The 17,924-nt window shown below is 36.0% G+C and overlaps 1 protein-coding gene across 1 annotated transcript in view; it reads left to right on the top strand.

Annotated features, from left to right (window-relative positions):
- The window catches only part of IPO7 (importin 7), a 37,353-nt gene that overhangs the window by 11,457 nt on the left and 7,972 nt on the right, over window positions 1–17,924 (top strand). The window contains exons 5-19 of the mRNA XM_084520461.1: window positions 2,533–2,689; window positions 3,337–3,426; window positions 3,835–3,929; window positions 4,033–4,117; window positions 7,053–7,187; window positions 7,666–7,765; window positions 9,000–9,076; window positions 9,447–9,563; window positions 10,338–10,427; window positions 10,943–11,108; window positions 11,917–12,077; window positions 12,928–13,056; window positions 15,858–15,924; window positions 16,001–16,126; window positions 16,394–16,491. Coding sequence (XP_084376587.1) covers window positions 2,533–2,689; window positions 3,337–3,426; window positions 3,835–3,929; window positions 4,033–4,117; window positions 7,053–7,187; window positions 7,666–7,765; window positions 9,000–9,076; window positions 9,447–9,563; window positions 10,338–10,427; window positions 10,943–11,108; window positions 11,917–12,077; window positions 12,928–13,056; window positions 15,858–15,924; window positions 16,001–16,126; window positions 16,394–16,491 — 1,693 coding nt within the window. The remainder of the gene's footprint in view (window positions 1–2,532; window positions 2,690–3,336; window positions 3,427–3,834; window positions 3,930–4,032; window positions 4,118–7,052; window positions 7,188–7,665; window positions 7,766–8,999; window positions 9,077–9,446; window positions 9,564–10,337; window positions 10,428–10,942; window positions 11,109–11,916; window positions 12,078–12,927; window positions 13,057–15,857; window positions 15,925–16,000; window positions 16,127–16,393; window positions 16,492–17,924) is intronic.

Here is a 17,924-nt window from a genome sequence, read left to right as displayed (position 1 = left end):
GATACAAACATCATAAATTTAGTTTAGTCAATACTCCTGGAGTATTGGTATGCAGATGTTGCCTCATATCTTGACCACTAAGAAAGTACAGAAAAACTGCCTCCATTAGAGGTTAGATCTAGATCACAAAAAAAGGGACCATCTCTAAAGCCTTAGTTTGGTGGTAGTTCTGTTTGGATTGATGTGTTACAGCAATGTAAGCTTCATAGCAACAAGAAAGTCTGCTCCAAGTCATAACTTTGCTGCAAATGATTACTTAATTTCAAAGAGTATAAGACTTATTTGATGAATTTGTACTCTAGGTATGAGTGGAAAGTTAACATACAAAGATGTCCAAGCGTGTAATCTTGAATGTTAGGAAACATCAGATGTAGTCAGCTTTGGTTTGATTCTCTTCTAAATTTTGAGTATTTTTAGCTCTGTGTCTGTTATGCTCAGATCTTTAAAACTGAGGTTGCCCTTTGAGAACATGTGCAGAGCTTAGCTGCTGCTGTCAGCTTGTGGAAGGCTCATTTGAGTGGCAGAGAGCAATCCTAGAATCATGGAGAAATAGTAGTGTAACAGGAGGAATCAACAAATGAATCTTGAAAGCAGTCTTGTAATGCTTTTGTTTTAGATACTTTAAGACATTGGGTTGAAGAATTCCACTATTAATTTAATGAATGGTATGTGAGATAGAATAAAACAGCTGAAAAGTGATTCCTCAAAGAAATTCTTTTTAATAGAAATGCTGTAAAGACTGTTGTAACTCAACATTGGAGGCTTTTCTGTGGGTGAGTTGCAAGTCCTGCTAGCAAAAGAAAGGAAACTGATTTGTCAATTTCAAAAATTAAACATTTAAAATGAATTATGCAGCAGAGACCTGTGAGATAAACGTGCAATGTTGACTGGTGGTGTATTTTGATTATAGTAATTCTTGGTTAAGGAAGGATTTTGATGCGAGTATAGTCATTGCATGATTAACTAAGGTAATAGTTGTGTTAATAATGTTAGCTGATCAAAAACTTTAGTTGAAGCCAGCAACTGTTTGTAATAATTTGGCTTTCTGGTGAAGTCAACAATGGTCAGCTTCACCAATCATGTAGAAATACACACATTTTATTGTATTACATGCAACGTGAGTGTAGGCAGGTCTCTAACATTTGTTAAATGTCCTGTTCCAGCTTTTGGGGAGAAATTCTGCATAATGTTATAACTTCAGTCAAGTTGTTACTGTTTGAATTGTAGGAATCTTTAGCAATTGATGCTTATTTTTTTTCTTAGTGTAGAAGCTAAATATTTTTAGACTTTTAAAATTTTTTTCCCTATCCAAATCCAGCTATTGAGTTCATATGGCTGCTCTTTGCATAATCATTTTTCCTGTCTTTTTCAGTTGTATCTTTTGGGGAAATCTGAAACTGCGCTTTCCTGAGCAACATTAAGTCTTTGTATTTAGGTTTCTATTTCAGAAAATATGTAGAAAATATATTATTTGAACAGGATTTTGGAGCTCAATGTTCTGTAGTAGTTTTTACAGAACACGCCATCTGGCAGTAGACTGAGTAGACTTTATATTATATTTCTACAAGTTGGCACTGTTAAGAGACTGAGCATTGATTAATGTTTAATAAGAATGCAAAGTCTACCAAAAATCTATCTTCCCCCCCCCCCAAAAAAAAAAAAATCTCCCACAAGAGCCCAAGAAGAGCACTATAGTATTAATTGCTTAAACAAAAAAATAAGCTGTACATTCTTCAAGTGATTCCTTGTTCTTGTTATCACTACTATGGACTAGACACTGTTCTGCTGTGATAACTATTTATTCAATCTGGACTTTGTTGTTAATAAATGAAAATTTGGGGGTAGGATTTAAAAATGTGGCTTCATTTCCATTCAGAAATTTTGATTTTTGTTCAGAAAGGCAATTAAGCCCTTCTTTCAGCATGGGCCTGGGAAGATTTGGGGCCCAATTTCAAAGACTGTTGAAACTGAAGCCTGTGAGTCCACCACGTGCCCTTGAAGCCTACATTCAGATTGTTAAATTTGGGCAAATTAATATGCAAGATATGGGAAAGAGACCTTGCAATGTACTTTGATCAGCGGCAGAGAAATAATCCATTTTCTGGAATTTTTTTGATAAATGTGAAACCTGATAGATGTCTCCCTGGGATTTTACTGGGTAGCCCAAGATCGGTCATTCTTGGCAATAAATGTTTCTTCTGTTTGTACTTTCTGTAGTACTGTGTTGTTCACTATAGTAATGGTGTGGCAGAACACGAGGTAGTATTCCAAGGAGTAAGTTGGCTGGAGTGCGTTACTAGTGGACGACTAATACAGCTGTATAGTGCAGTAATGAACTCTTAGCAGTTTTCAAACTTGCCTTTTAATTTTAATGTTGTCTGGCTGTACTTTACTCCAAATTCTGTAACAAGAAAGGGCTTATTTTTTCATCATGTGTTGTAACCTACTTGTGTCTCTGATGGGGAAGGGTGGGCATTTAAAATTCCATACTACCTGGAAGACGAATAAAGCTAATTTTGTTCTTATTTAAAGGTACAAGAAACCAGAGGAGCGTAGTCCTTTGATAGCTGCAATGCAACATTTTCTGCCAGTTTTGAAGGATAGTTTCATTCAGCTTCTGAGTGATCCATCTGATCAGTCTGTCCTCATCCAGAAACAAATCTTCAAAATATTTTATGCCCTTGTCCAGGTATAAAATAAATACGATGTATTCTTGATTGGTAATTTAAAGCTTTGTTTGACTCTAAAATAGTAAATGACAGGAATATTAACAATATTAGATTAAATTTGAATCATTTGCAACTACTGTTCAGTTGTGACATGAATCACAGGGTTTTGGTATCATTAATTGTGCTGTAAAACAAGAAATTATATATATATTTTTAAAACTATACTTTTTCCTGGTCTGACATTAGATTGAACTTATGCATCCTATCCTCTAAGCAAGTGTTTGCTACATAACTGATTAAAAATAAGTTTCCTAATGGCAGGTTGTAGAGGGCAGACCATTCAAAATTACAAGTGTAAATGCAGTTTGTGAGGAAGCTCTTAATATGTTGCTAATTGCTCCAGAAATTAGTGTAACATCCATTTAAGTAGTGTCTTAGCATCGTATAAGCAGAATTTAAATAAAGGCCTCTAGGACCTTTGAGGATACTGAGGATATAGTCTAGATTGTGTTGAGGTCTTTATCCTGTTACTTCTGAGTTTATTGCTAGCTAATCTTTAATGATAAGTAAGTGTAGACAAAGATTTGAAAGAGCTAAAAATCAAACTGAAAGTAACATTTTCAAAATGCTTTATAATAGATTTATTTTTGCCTTTATTTTATTTAAGTACACGTTACCTTTGGAGTTGATAAATCAGCAAAACCTGACTGAATGGATAGAAATCCTGAAGACTGTTGTGGATAGGGATGTACCAGCTGTAAGTGGCTTTTGGCTATTATTTCTTTAAGCTTAAATATTTTTCTTCTATTATTTTTTTTTAAATGAAAACTAATTTCTGTGTTTTCTCTTAATAGGTGCCAAGAAAATATTTTTTCAGCTAAATAGGGTATTTTAAACAAACTAGACAAGTTTTGAAAATATATAGCTTGTTTGGGATTTCTGTTTTAAAACTATAGCATAAACTATTTGGGCTTCTTTCAATAATTTACCATTTATAGAATGTATTTAAGGGAGTTATTTTTAGGCATGCTGTACTTTATGCTTCTGTTAAGCTAGACGTGTGATGTGCAAATGGAAGGGTAAAAGAAAAAATATGCTATAGATATGTCCAAAATGCATACCGTTTCAACTGTTTGTAAATAATTGGTAATTTTTTTCCCTAAAGGAAACACTTCAAGTTGATGAAGATGATAGACCTGAGTTGCCTTGGTGGAAGTGCAAGAAGTGGGCTTTGCATATCTTAGCTAGACTTTTTGAGAGGTAATTTCTCATTCATTATTTTTACTTTTAAGAGAACAACCTAATAATTAAGTCAATGACAGTGCTGCACACTTCAATTTTGCACCTTTGCTTCAAATTCTAGGTATGGAAGCCCTGGTAATGTTTCCAAGGAGTACAATGAGTTTGCTGAAGTGTTCCTGAAGGCATTTGCTGTTGGTGTTCAACAAGTAAGTAATGCTGAATGTGGGAAGTATTAGGATATGTTTAGAGTTCGTGATTTCTTCCTTACTGTTTTCTTGGAATAAGTTCATAAAACTTTCAAAAGTTTTTATAAAATTCATGCACTTGTATTAGCTCAAAAATCTGTTTACTTGAAGGTGATTATATTTTAAATATGAGTAGACTATATACAAAAAAAACTCAGGGAACCGATTGTTTTTGTCTAAGCCTCTCTTTTAATGAGGAGAACTGTTTTTAGTTAAGCTTCCTAATTATTTCTTAAATTATTTTAATTCCCAATGCAATTATAATGATTTACAGGACTTAAATATCAAGAATAAAAATGAGGGAAGTATTTCTAAAGTATGTGTTTTCTGTAGGTCGTCTAAGCATTGAAAGGGAAGAGAACATTGCCACAGTGAGTGTTAGGAAATATGTCCCCACATACTATTGAGACAACTGGAGTCCGTCACTTTGAGATGCTCATACCTGTGGATGGCATCCTACTAAATGCTTAGTTATTGCAGGTCCTTTAAGACCTTACTGGTTGATTTGTACTTTGCAGATAAAGCTAAGTTCCGACAAAAGACTGCACGTGCAAAAAAATCTTCGAAAAGATCCATTTGAACAGTTTATATATTTATATATATATGTTAAAATACGCACGCACACACACCTACCTGTATATATTATATATATTAATTTGCCTTTGAATCAAATATAATCCTTACTGTTACTGCATGTAGGTAACACCAGAAAGTTAAGTCTTCAAAGAAAAATTGCTGAAGAGCAGGATTTTAAAATTCTTTCAGCCTTCTCCCTTATACAATAATGCACCTTGTATGAAAATACAGATGATTTTAAGGTGATATCCTCTGTTTCTACGCAGAAAACAATCTTGGATGTATTGTCAAGAAACACAATCTTTCAAATAATTTTTTAAAGATTTTTAAATAGGATATATTTCATTAAAAGTAATAATGAAATTGGAGATTGAAACACTGAAGAATGCAGTTTATGACCTGATATTATGCTTGAGTTGTCTTTACTTTCCCAAGTACACGCACCCTATTACTGAAGGATGAATAGATGTGTGTCATGGGGTTATGGATTGCTCAAGTGTAAACTTAAAACATAATGCTGATAGTAACCTCATAATTACTGATTATTTATCTAGCTTATATTTTTCATGCATGTCACTCCCCCCCAAAACAAAACAAAAAACAACAAAACACAACAACAACAGCATTAGTTCTGGATAAACTTTTTTCAATTTAGCCAAAACAGGCTTGACTTACCTTGCTGGAATACCTTGATTCTTAAGCCTTGTGTCTTGAGCAAAACACTAACACTTCTGGTTTTGAAATACTCAATGAACCAGAACTAAACACTGGTTCAACACTACTGCCTGGTTGTTCCTTAGCCCCATTGCAGAATTTGTTCTTTGCCTCCACCCCACGTTTTCCTTTTTCTCCCTCCAACTCTTAAATTTTTGCTTATCCTTTCATTTAATTTCTTTCTTTATTGCAGTTGAACAATAGGAGGTAATTGCTTAGATATTGTGAAGTGAGAAACCTTATATGCTTGTCCAGGCACACTTTAAGTAGCGTGGCTGCAAAGACCACTTTTTAAGCCTCAGCTCTGTGCTCGTTTTCGAGGACTAGTCCCATTCCTCCAACTAAATCTTGATGAAGTTAGGCTTTTTGTGTGCCATTATGTTGCAGTGGAGAATCTGTTCTTAAAACAAACAACAACAAAAAACAAGAAAACCCCCAACAACAAACAAACAAAAACTTCAAATCCTTCTAAAATTCAAAGATGGCAGCAAATGGAGCTTCCTGCATAAGCTTTTTGACAAATAATATTGTATTATTATATGTAAAGTTCTAGTTCACCAGATTTCTTTTGCCTACAATAAAGAACCTTCCCCAGTTTATATATTTTTTAATCTTCACTGAGCTGCTGCCATGATACATGTTAAGCCATGGAGCCCATCTACATGGGCTATAAAAGTTCAGTGTATCATGAGCTGATGGTCATATTTATAAAATTCAACACAAGCGGAAAAAACAGAGGGCAATCTGTAGAGCGGTATGTTCTCTGGAAATCCCCAAGAACTTCTTCATCATTAGTTTCCCAGTTACTTGTGGAAAATAACATTTAAAGTATAAAATCAGGGAAGTAAAATTATATCGCTGGGTTGTTTGAGAGTTTAATTACTTTTGATACTGATTTCTCAGATTTTTTGTAATTATTAACACTCTGCTTAATTGTTCTAATTTGAAGAAGCATCTTAGTCTTGCTATGTACTGATGGTTTACTGTTTTTGGCTTTCCAAGCAATCATTGTCCCCTTCAGGTATTGTTTGCAGAGAATCATATTCTCTTTTTAGTTAATACACAAGAGACACAAGTATTTGTCGTGTTTATTTTCTGATGTTTCTTGAAATAGCTTCATGTCTCAGAGCACTTAGTCTTTTAATGTCTTATCCTAAGTCGGTATCTAATGCCACTGAGGTCTTGTACTGAGGTGAGAGTTACAGCTGGTAATTAAAGTCCAAGAGGCTCTTAGGATCCCACTCTGCTCTGCACTGTTGTGGCTTCACCTGGAGCAGTGTGTACAGTTTTGGGCACCACATTATAAGAAGGACATAAAGCTATTAGAGAGCATCTTTAGAGGGCTACAAAGGTGTTGAAGTGTCTAGAGGGCAAGATGAATGTCTGAAGTCTCTTGGTCTCCTTAGCGTAGAGGAGAGACCTCGTGGCCTGTAGCTTCCTTGTGAGGGGAGCAGAGGGGCAGGCTCTTGATATCTGCTCTCTGGTGACAGCACTTTGGGTTGGATTTTGGGGGATTGTTAGGTAGGATTGTGTGGGATAGTGCAATTCTTTGGGTTAAAATGGTCTGTGCACAGTATGAGCTATTAATGAGATCTGATTTTTCTAGGTGTTGCTGAAGGTGTTGTATCAATACAAGGAAAAACAGTACATGGCTCCTAGAGTTCTGCAGCAAACACTGAATTACATCAATCAAGGAGTGTCACATGCTGTCACCTGGAAGAATTTGAAACCTCATATTCAAGTAAACCATTTTCTGGGTTTAATACTTAACATGGCTCAGTAATACAGTCTGGTGTCTTTGTCATTGCTAGAAATAAAGTTTTGGGAAACTGCTATAAATTGCTGGTGGAAAAAGTTTAAGCCTGCTTAGTGAAGGTTATCTTGATGCATGAATAGAGCTAGCTAATGCTTTTTTTTTTTCTTTTTTGCTATGAGTCTTTTGTGCTTTAAATGAGAGATTACACAGTGGGAAGAGCAACATAACAAATTTGGCAATGATGACAACTACTGTATTTATGATAATGAATCATCGCTACATACCATTATCCAGTGTAAACCGTTTTTTAAGGCAGTACATAAAATTCCCAATGCCCGAATAATTTTATAATGTTATGTTGTATCAGAACTGAGGAGGGACGAATCTAATTTGTTCAATATAGGGCAATATAGAGATTGATTCAATAATGGTAACTCTTTTTCAACTTTTTTCGTAATTGCAGGGGATTATCCAAGATGTTATTTTTCCACTGATGTGCTATACAGATGCTGATGAAGAGCTTTGGCAAGAAGATCCATATGAATATATTCGCATGAAATTTGGTGAGAATTTGAAATCTTCTCACATTTAAATCTGTCTTCATGTGAAGATGGTATTTTTATGGCTTTTTTGTGAAAACAGTTGACTATAAAAATACAAATAAATGGTGGGGGTAGGATGATGTTTGTGTTATCCAAATGGTGTAACTTCGTGTAGTTAACTTCCGGGTATGCTTTTGTAAGTGACAGATACCATGTGATGTTTCAACTGGTACAATTGTTTCTGCATTTGAAAAATAGTTAACTTTGACATTTACAACATTTTTCTTGGATAGATCCAATAGTACAGGTCTAGCTTACAATAATTACGTAAGTTTAATGTTATTACAAATTTGTTTATAGCAGTTAATATTTCAGACCCTGATGTTTCTATCACCTCAATTAATTTCAAAAGTGTCATAGTTCAGAACAGATTTACCATAGAGATAAATGAAATAGTATGAAGTAAGTCTAGCATTCCAGACTTGTCTAATTTTGCCTCTTGTGGTTTGTTACTTTTGTTCTTGGGGTTCACTATAAGCCTGTGTAGCACTTTGAGGCTGAGGAAGAAAGAGTGGACTTCAAATTCCCTGAATAAATTGCCCAGGGAAGTGATGGAGTCAATCTCCATGGGGGTGCTTAAGGAAAGCTTGGACCTGGTGCTTAAGGACATGGCTTAGTGGGTGACATTGGCAGGGTGATGGCTGGACCAGATGATCTTGAAGGTCTTCTCCAACCGTGATGATTCAATGATTCCTCTAAGATTTGTTTGTTCAGAACAACTAATCTTTATGGTTTTGGAGGCTTCTTGTTCCTCAGGTGAGGCAGCCCTGTAAACAATATGTGTATTATACTTGGCTGTGATAATCCTCTTTTACAGAGAAGGAAGAAACGATGCATTTTTAACTCAACCAGTTACATGTTCTTGGAAGTGCAACAAAGAACATATGTGTCAAAATTCGACCACTGTTTGCTTCCGTAGTTACAAAAGATTCCTTGTAGAAATAAGGAAGACATCCAATTTCAAATTAGATATGCAGATCCACTGATCATGGATAAGGTGAAACGTACATTTATGGGGAATCACCAGCGTGCTGTTACTGTTGTGTGGTCTTGAAACGTGTAGTAAGAAAGCATGAAGCACCCGAAAAAATGTGGAAAATTCTTGCTCTTTTGTTCTATAGGAAACCATTAGATTACATTAAGCTTAGTATTTATATAAGGACCAAAATTTATAGCTGTTATGTTTACTTAACAGATGTATTTGAAGACTTCATTTCTCCCACAACTGCTGCTCAGACATTATTGTTTACATCATGTAGTAAAAGGAAAGAGGTAAGTTATTCAAGGATTTTATTAAACACAATGCTACCTAGATTTAGTTTATAGGCTTGATTTGCTGAAGGAATTACTGATAAATTTTACTTTTCTGCTGTCATATTACAGTACATCAAAATTTGTCATTTCTCTCATATTTATTTTGCACTGGTCTACTTGTGATTTTTGTATTTGCCAATTCCCCTAAAAGCCACGTATCAAGAATGATGTATGTTATAATAGATCTGTAAAACATTACCCAAATTCCAGAATTGAAGTATATTATTAGAAGTTTACATAACTTGAGTATTTCAGAGCACTGAGAATAGTACCTGCCATGACTGGTTGAAATACTTTGACTAACTGAAATACTTTGACTAACTTTTAGGTTTTGCAGAAGACAATGGGCTTTTGTTACCAGATCCTTACAGAGCCAAATGCTGACCCTCGTAAGAAAGATGGTGCTTTACATATGATCGGTTCTTTGGCTGAAATTCTCCTAAAAGTAAGTATATTAAATATGGCTTTTTTTTTTTCTCGTTCTTTTCTCTTTCACATCTGAGAAGAAGTGAGAATACGTGTTTGATTTCTCAAGTTATGGAATCACTGCCAGGATTTTGAAAATTGTTGAACTTAATTGCTTTGGTTTTGAACAGTTGTCAGCATAATTGCGCAAGTTGTATTAGGTTATGTTCAAGTTCAGATTACTTATTTTAAGTTCTCTTAAATTCTCTGCTTCTTCTAAGTTACTACACCATTTACTGCTACTTAACTACATTCCCTTTTCATGGAATTAGGAACAAAAAATCCATCCATTGAGTGGCTGATAATTTAGTAAACTCTTTTCTGGGTATAGAAGATCTGGAAATAAAATGAAATTAGTGAACTTTCTCAATTAGAAAGGCAGGAAGTAAGGGGCAGGTCACGTATTTTTATTTGGACCATGACTCTCAAAAGTTTTCTTTGACTACTTTTGCTTTTGCTATTACAGTAATGTGTTGCCAAGCAAAAGGTTTCTCTAGGAGTCCAAGAATGACAGGGGAAAAAAACTCACAATATTTGACTGAAAGTCACAAGTCTGTTCCACATAGGAACGTGTAGGATACAAGTTTAATTTACGTTTTTTTTTTTGTTAATAGCTTTAATAAAGGGGGAGGTGAAAAGTGTTAGGGTTTTGTTAAGCTGTTCCTGCTTTTATACATGCCATTTTTATTGGATTAGAAATACATCATTATGGAAAACTTTGAACTGATGAAAGTTTTTGTTAATATTCCAACAGAAGAAGATATATAAAGATCAAATGGAATATATGCTGCAGAATCACGTGTTCCCTCTCTTTAGCAGTGAGCTGGGTTACATGAGAGCACGGGTAAGGAAGTATAAGATTTATTGTTAAGATGTACTTTGTACCAACTGAAGAGTTTAGGAATATTCTTTAAATTATTTTTACGTCTAACAAATCCGCTTTTTTGTGTGCATGTAATAAAATGGATTCTTATTTCAGTGATTAGTATCAGTCTTTATACGTGATTATAAACAGCTTTTGTGTAATTTTAAAATGGCTGCAGAATTGTGTGCATAGTTTCCCATCTGTGTCTGGTGGTATAGTCTATTTGTGTTCTGCATTTAGACTATACTGCTCACACAAAACCTGTGGCCAAAGATGAACTTGAGATCATAGTACTGGTCTAGTGATGTCTGAAAGACAAGCTTCCCACTGGCCAGCCTCCATACTCTCAAACATATTCATCCTAAAAGTTTTACACTTCAGTTTTACATTCAGTGTTAGTTGTACTTCACATTTAATAATTTGTGTAGGTTACTGGTATCAGTTGATAATCCTGTTTGTAGTTTCATAACGCTGGATTTGATACCTCTTTTCAGGCTTGCTGGGTTCTCCATTATTTTTGTGAGGTCAAATTTAAGAGTGACCAGAATCTCCAGACAGCCTTAGAACTCACAAGACGGTGTCTGATAGATGATAGGGAAATGCCTGTGAAAGTGGAAGCTGCAATAGCACTTCAAGTTCTGATCAGTAATCAAGAGAAAGGTAACCCTTTTTTCTTAAAACTATGTAAAACTTATTGAACATATTTTTTCTTTGAAAGATATGTTTTCTTTAGAAGATGCATACCACTTCATTGCTTTAATGGGATAAGCATTAAATTTACTATGTTCACAGAGACATCTGTTCTTCCCTGATGTTAATTTGCTTGCAAGTGTGACTTGTAATCGCTTTCTATATTTTTTTTCAAGCTGGCAGGAATTTCTGTAAAAATATCACATTTCCAAGCCTCTGAGTATAATTAATCTGTGACTTCATGATGCAACATGTTCAGTTTAGTAGTTCCTAATGATTGAGTCAGAGATATGATCATACTGCCACTGTATGTGTTGCAACATGAAAGAACATATGGTAAAATTGTTACATATATAAAAAAAATTAATCTTTGTTTTGGCAGGCCTTACGTTGCTTAATATTCCTGAAGCTGTCGTAAAAGTCACTAAACAAACAAATTCTATATCAAATACTTTGGCTAATTTGACAGAAATGCTTACGTACCCCTTTCTGTTCAAGTAAAACATGCATTGAGGAGTAATTTAGTGTTCCATAGATAAAGACTGGAACTATGGCCTTCATAGTTCAGTTGTGATCCTCTTGGTATGCATTTTTACTGTGTGTGTGTGTGGGGGGGGTAAGTTCTAAATGTTAATTTTGTTCTAGTGATTTTTATCATTCATGTTTTTGGCATGTTGATGCCAAAATGCTAAATATTACTTGTGTGTATTGACATACTAATACTATAGTTCTGTAAGAATCGTGTAATTTCAGGCATTAATTTCCACTTATTTTACAGCTAAAGAATATATTACTCCATTCATTAGACCTGTAATGCAAGCTTTACTTCATATTATAAGAGAGACTGAAAACGATGATCTTACCAATGTGATTCAGAAGATGATCTGTGAATATAGTGAAGAAGTTACTCCAATTGCAGTAGAAATGACACAGCATTTGGTAAGACCTTCTGGTGATTTTGAAAGTTGTTTAATATGTGGGAGAGTGGTATTTAAAATGAAGGTAGTTGATTATCAGTCAATAACTACTCATTCCAGTAATTTTCTTCTATGTTGATAATGTTCTTCTCAAAAGTGGCTTCATAACGTGAACTAAATGGAGGTTTTTAAGAATGATTCTCTAAGTGTTTTAGAATTCCTTATCCACATTTACTCCTGATAGTGTTAATGAATTTTGGTAACATATTTCGGGTAGTTTCTGCAGTGTAACTTGATTTTCTTTTTTAAAATGGGAAATTAAAGAGTAGGGCTTTAAATATACATTTTTAATTAAATTTGTGAAAATAATGTTATGTTGTATGTAATGTAAATGCATAGTTGAATCTGCGGGTAGCCTATTTGCAGGAGAAATTGAGCTTGAATAGCCATTTGTATCAAGTTGCACTAATGACATCAAAAGTGGGATTCAGCTCAGTGCTAACCTATTGAAGGCCTTTAGTGTGGAGTTAAAACTGAATTGCTTGCATGTCCTCTCTGAGAAGGCCTGCAGAGTATTCCAGCTCTAGTTCAGTTGCTAGTTAAATCTTGTCTTAGAAACTTACTCATGCAGATGTATACTTGTTCATGACAAGTAAGGTCACTTTATTCATGAATGGATAAAAGATGGCAGTTCAACTGACTTAATTTTCAAATTTAATCAGTTGTGAAAACAAACTGAATAGAGCAGTCACTTCAATATTTTCTTAGCAGAACTGCTCCTTAAATTAATCATGTAGAATGCCAGATGGTTCATTTCCAAGTACGTCCTCAATGAATGACACTTATGGGTTGCTTTGTTTTATTATGTGCAGGCAATGACATTTAACCAGGTGATCCAGACTGGACCAGATGAAGAGGGCAGTGATGACAAAGCAGTGACAGCAATGGGAATCTTGAATACTATCGATACACTTCTTAGTGTAGTTGAAGATCACAAGGAAGTAAGTATGAATTAGTCATAAGCATTGTCTAAGACACTGAGAAGTCTTTTGTAGTTCCTGTGTACGTGTTGTTATTAGCTGGGAAACTGTCTGCAGCCAAAAATTTCTTCAAACACAAAGCAGTGAAGTGCTTATGATGCCATGTAGCTGTAACAGATTGGATCATGTTTCTGGCACGTAGTAATAGATCATAAATGTACACTATTTCCTGTAGGAATCCAGAATAGAATGTTAGAATAGGTGGCAGATACTTTTCATCAGCTTGTTGCTGGTAGATGGAACTCAGTTGATCTGGGAAAAAAAGGCAACGTGATTCAGTAACATCTACCCTTCAAAGAAATTGGATAAAATTTCAGTTAGCTTTGAACATTGACTCTACTCCCTTAGTTTGCTCTCTTCAACAAAGTCAATATCTGTAAATACATCTGTTGTGACTAAGGTAAATGATAGTTTTATTTACCTGTCTGATCCACATTGCAGATTTTCCAGGGTGATGAAAACTCATGTTATTTAGTCTTGTGTTACTTTTGTTGTACTGGATGGACTTACAGCTGGAGTGAAGCTTGTTCAAAATATGCCACTGCCAATTCTTTTTGACAAAGTCAGCTACTGTATTGATAAATATACTGCAGATATTTTTAGTGACTAATTAGTTCAGTAGTAAGTTGTACTCTCAGTGCTCTGAGGCTTTATTAAGGAAGCAGTATGAATTCTGCATGCTCAGGTGTCACAATCCAGTGTTGCCATGCAATAAACCAAGGCCAGATTTGCTTATTGACTTGTTTGCTAAAGCTGTCTAGCAAGTAAGAACTGGTTTTTGTTGGCAAATTCATGCTATCTAAATGGGAAGCTTATCTAACAATATGCTAGCCCAGGGGAATTCAAATGTTGATCAGTAAATACTTAGAGACATCTCACACAGGATGACCAAATCCTGTTCTGCATAGCTAAGACCAGAAACTCAACCCTTATTGTCTACATGTGAGTGAGTGCCCTAAGTGTCAGGTTACTGCCATTTTTTTTAGCTGTTCCATAGTCTGATAAATACTTGTTGGGAAACAGTGTCCAGATCTGTAGGCCAGCCCTGAAGTTCATAAGGTATTCAGCTAATCAGCCCAAGTTAGTTTAGGGGTTCTCCTGAAATCTCACTATTCAGGAACAGCAAATGACTTTGTGCAATTTCCATTACTTCCCTTTTTAATGTATATGTGTACTCTCTCTGTTTTAATGTGACTGAAGTATTGCAGTTATTGTTAGGCTTCTTGTAAAGGATACCCTGTGTCGCGTTAAGGGGTGTAGCTGATTAACCGTTACGGGCCCGGTCAGATTTAGGTTACTGAACCAGTCGGACATTCACCAAAAACACATTAACCGTCTGGGGGTCCAGTCAGACATTCACCAAAAACGCATTAACGGCCTGGGGGTCCGTTCAGACATTCACCAAAAACGCATTAACCATCTGGGGGTCCGTTCGGACATTCACCAAAAATGCATTAACCGCCTGGGGGTCTGGTTAGATTCAGAACACTGAACTATCACGGATAACCACCCTCACCCTCGTTGCACTCAATGAGAGTTATCACAATGCAATCAAGTATGGTTTATTACAGCAACAGATAATCAGGTTCTTTTGGATTGCCGGCGATAGTGACTGTCTGCAAAAGCAAGCTAGTATGCATAAAATACACAGGTGTTATAGGTGTTATAGATGTTATAGATGTTACAGGTGTTATAGATGTTATAGATGTTACAGATGTTATAGATGTTTACAGATGTTACAGGTGCGCAGCCTAGAAATAAACGCGTTAAAAGGATCAAAGACTCTATAGAGGTTTATAAGCAAGTATTCAGATCTCACCCAAAGGCGTCCCAATGGGGGGGGAAGAGAGGCTCAGCCCGTCGACTGATCCCAAGAGTCAGGAGGTCCTAAGGATGTTGTCCTCGGGATGGTATCTCCCCTGACGGTGGTATCTTCCCTAACATCCCCTTTCTCTTGGGCCAATTTATATTATTTTCTATCTTTTAGGTGGAGCTTGAGTGGCTCTAGTCAAGCATATCTTAGTTATGATTGGTGTAAAGTTTTCCCGTCTCCGTTTAAAGTAGTAGGCTCCGAGGAATTCAGAGCGCATGCTCAGTGAGGGGTGGTCGCACCTTGGAGGCGGGTAGCTTTTGGGATGGAGGTGTGTTTTGGTATTATAATGATATTATAATGAGCAAAAAGTACACTAGGGTACAGCATTTGTCAAAACATGACAGGTCTTTGGCTTAGGGTGGCAAAAAGTGCAGCTTTGTGCACAAGAACAATCGAGGTCCCATCTGATTACAGAGCCTAGCCGTGGTGTCTCCACTCCACTCTAGGCTCCGTGCTGTTCCTTAGAGCTAGCACACCAAGTTTCCCCAGCGCGATAGCATCTAAGGCTGGGAGCCTAGGGAACGCTCTGATAAAGCAGTTATGCCCTACCCTGAAAGCCTCTTCAATGCTGTACCTTTTCCTTAAAAATGTGAATGTTAGTTTTATTTTCCTAGTTACTTCAGGCATTTACACCACACCCTGTAATGAGATTCTTCCAGTATTCTAAGACTATTCCAAAAATACCTCACATTAAAAGCTGTCTTAAGAATTCTCATCGAAGAGTACAGTTGTAATATATTGTGCTCTGAAATGCAATAAATTTTTGAATTGTTTTAGAAGACTATGTTCTCTAAAGAGAAACAAGTTCAAATAATTTTATTCAAAATGTGTTTAATTTCAACTCCAAAGTCTTGAAAACAGTCGTTCTCTTTTTTTTTTTTTTTTTTAGATTACCCAGCAGCTGGAAGGGATCTGTTTGCAAGTGATTGGAACAGTTTTGCAGCAGCACGTATTAGGTATGTGTACTGTTGTTGGCTTAAGTTTAAGTGTATTGGATTGGCCTTAAATTTACCTACATTCTGTTTGTTTTAGAGTTCTATGAGGAGATTTTTTCCTTGGCTCATAGTCTGACATGTCAACAAGTTTCTGCACAAATGTGGCAGCTTCTTCCTCTTGTTTTTGAAGTCTTTCAGCAGGATGGCTTTGATTATTTTACTGGTAAGTAATACACATCAGAAAGCCAGATAGTTTCATATACGTGTTAAGCATAAAGTGAATTACATCTTCATTGAAGTGTTTAGGAGAACAACAGAGTGAGTTACTTTTCCAGTATCTTATTTTACTGTTGAAGCAGACTTGTTTTACTGAGGTATCTGACTAAGTACATGCTTATCTTGAAAAACATTATGCAAGAACTGTGATTAACTTACTTAGTTTCAATAAAACATGAAAACTGTAACTATGATTATTCTTCTTTTAATACAGACATGATGCCTCTCTTACATAATTATGTTACTGTTGATACGGATACACTTCTGTCAGACACAAAATATCTTGAAATGATCTACAGTATGTGCAAGAAGGTAAGCAGATAACTTTGCGATCACAAAATCTGTAATATCTAAAGCAATATGTTGTTAAACTGGGAACCTTTTTCCACAACAGCAGACTGTAAAATGGATGAATTTGGATGTCTGCTCCTAAAGCATTATGCTATTTAGCATCTTCAGTGAGCCCACAAATTATCAAGCTATTGCAGAAAAACCTAAAGCAGTTCCATCAAATGTATTAATGCTTTTGCTGAAAGTGTAAAAGAAAAGGTAAACAACAAAAGCAGATTAAACAGCCCTTTTTTTTTGTATATCTGTATTTTGTGTAATACACTTTGAGCATATTGTACTGGGTCTGGCTGGAATGTTAACTTTCCCTGCAGCAGCCCATACAGTGCCGTACTCTGTACTTGTAGCTGGAACAGCAGTGTTATCACACCAGTGTCGTGTCTACTGCTGAGCAGCGCTGGCACAGCATCAGGCCTTTCTCTAACCCTCCTAGGGGGTGGGCAAAAAGTGAGGAGAGAAACATCACCAGGGCAGCTGACCTAAACCAACCAAAGGGATATTCCATACCATGTGGTGTCACACTCAGCAATAAAAGGTGGAAACAGGAAGAAGAGGGGAGGGGTGGGCTCTCGTTGGGAAAATGTCGGTCCTCCTCCCGAACACCAGCTACGTGCGTTGAGGCCCTGCTTCGAGGACGTGGTCAATCATCGCTCATTTGTGGGAAGCAGAGAATAATTTCTTTCCTCTGCACTTCCACGTAGCCTTCATTTGTTTTGTTTTTCCTCCCTTTTTTCCCCTTTCCCCTCCCTTTTCCCCTTTCCCTTTTTATTTCCCTTTAGTTAAATTGTTTAGTTCATAGTAATAATAATTAAAGAAAGATTATTATTATTTCCCTTTAATTAAATTATCCTTATCTCAACCTGTGAGTTGTTCTTTGCTTTACTTCTCCCCCTCCTCATCTAAAAGAGGGGGAGTGAGAGAGCGGTTGTGGGGTTTAGCTGCCCAGCACGGTAAAACCACCACACATATAGACATGCAAAACGTGTATTTACTGCAAAGGGTAGATACCTTCTTTCATCTGAGGTTTCTAACCTCACTATAACTATGATACCACATGCCATACATTTGCTAAACCTATTAAATAAAACAAGTAGAGATGGAAAGTAAATGGATAGGAATAGAATTTTTTTTTTTCCAAGTTTATGCCAGATCAGTGACTACAGCTGAGAGCAGAATGCAGTTCTGATTCTTGCCAGCTCTTACTTGAAAACAAGCTGTAACCAGGCTGATTAGGTTGACTGTAAATACGTGAACTTTTTAATACATGCAAAAAGAAAATTAGCCTGTTACAGCCTCTGTGATTAGTGTATTATTAGATGGGCACAGTGTCTTTGACACAGAAGTTCTAGATATTGCATGGTCTCCCACTGGATATCCTAAATATAGTTTAGTAAAGG

The sequence above is a fragment of the Aythya ferina genome (genome assembly GCF_964211825.1).
Source record: "Aythya ferina genome assembly, chromosome: 5".
NCBI classification, from domain to species: Eukaryota; Metazoa; Chordata; class Aves; order Anseriformes; family Anatidae; genus Aythya; species Aythya ferina.
The sequence above is the reverse complement of the archived record's forward strand: the minus strand, read 5'-3'. Positions and strand labels throughout refer to the sequence as shown.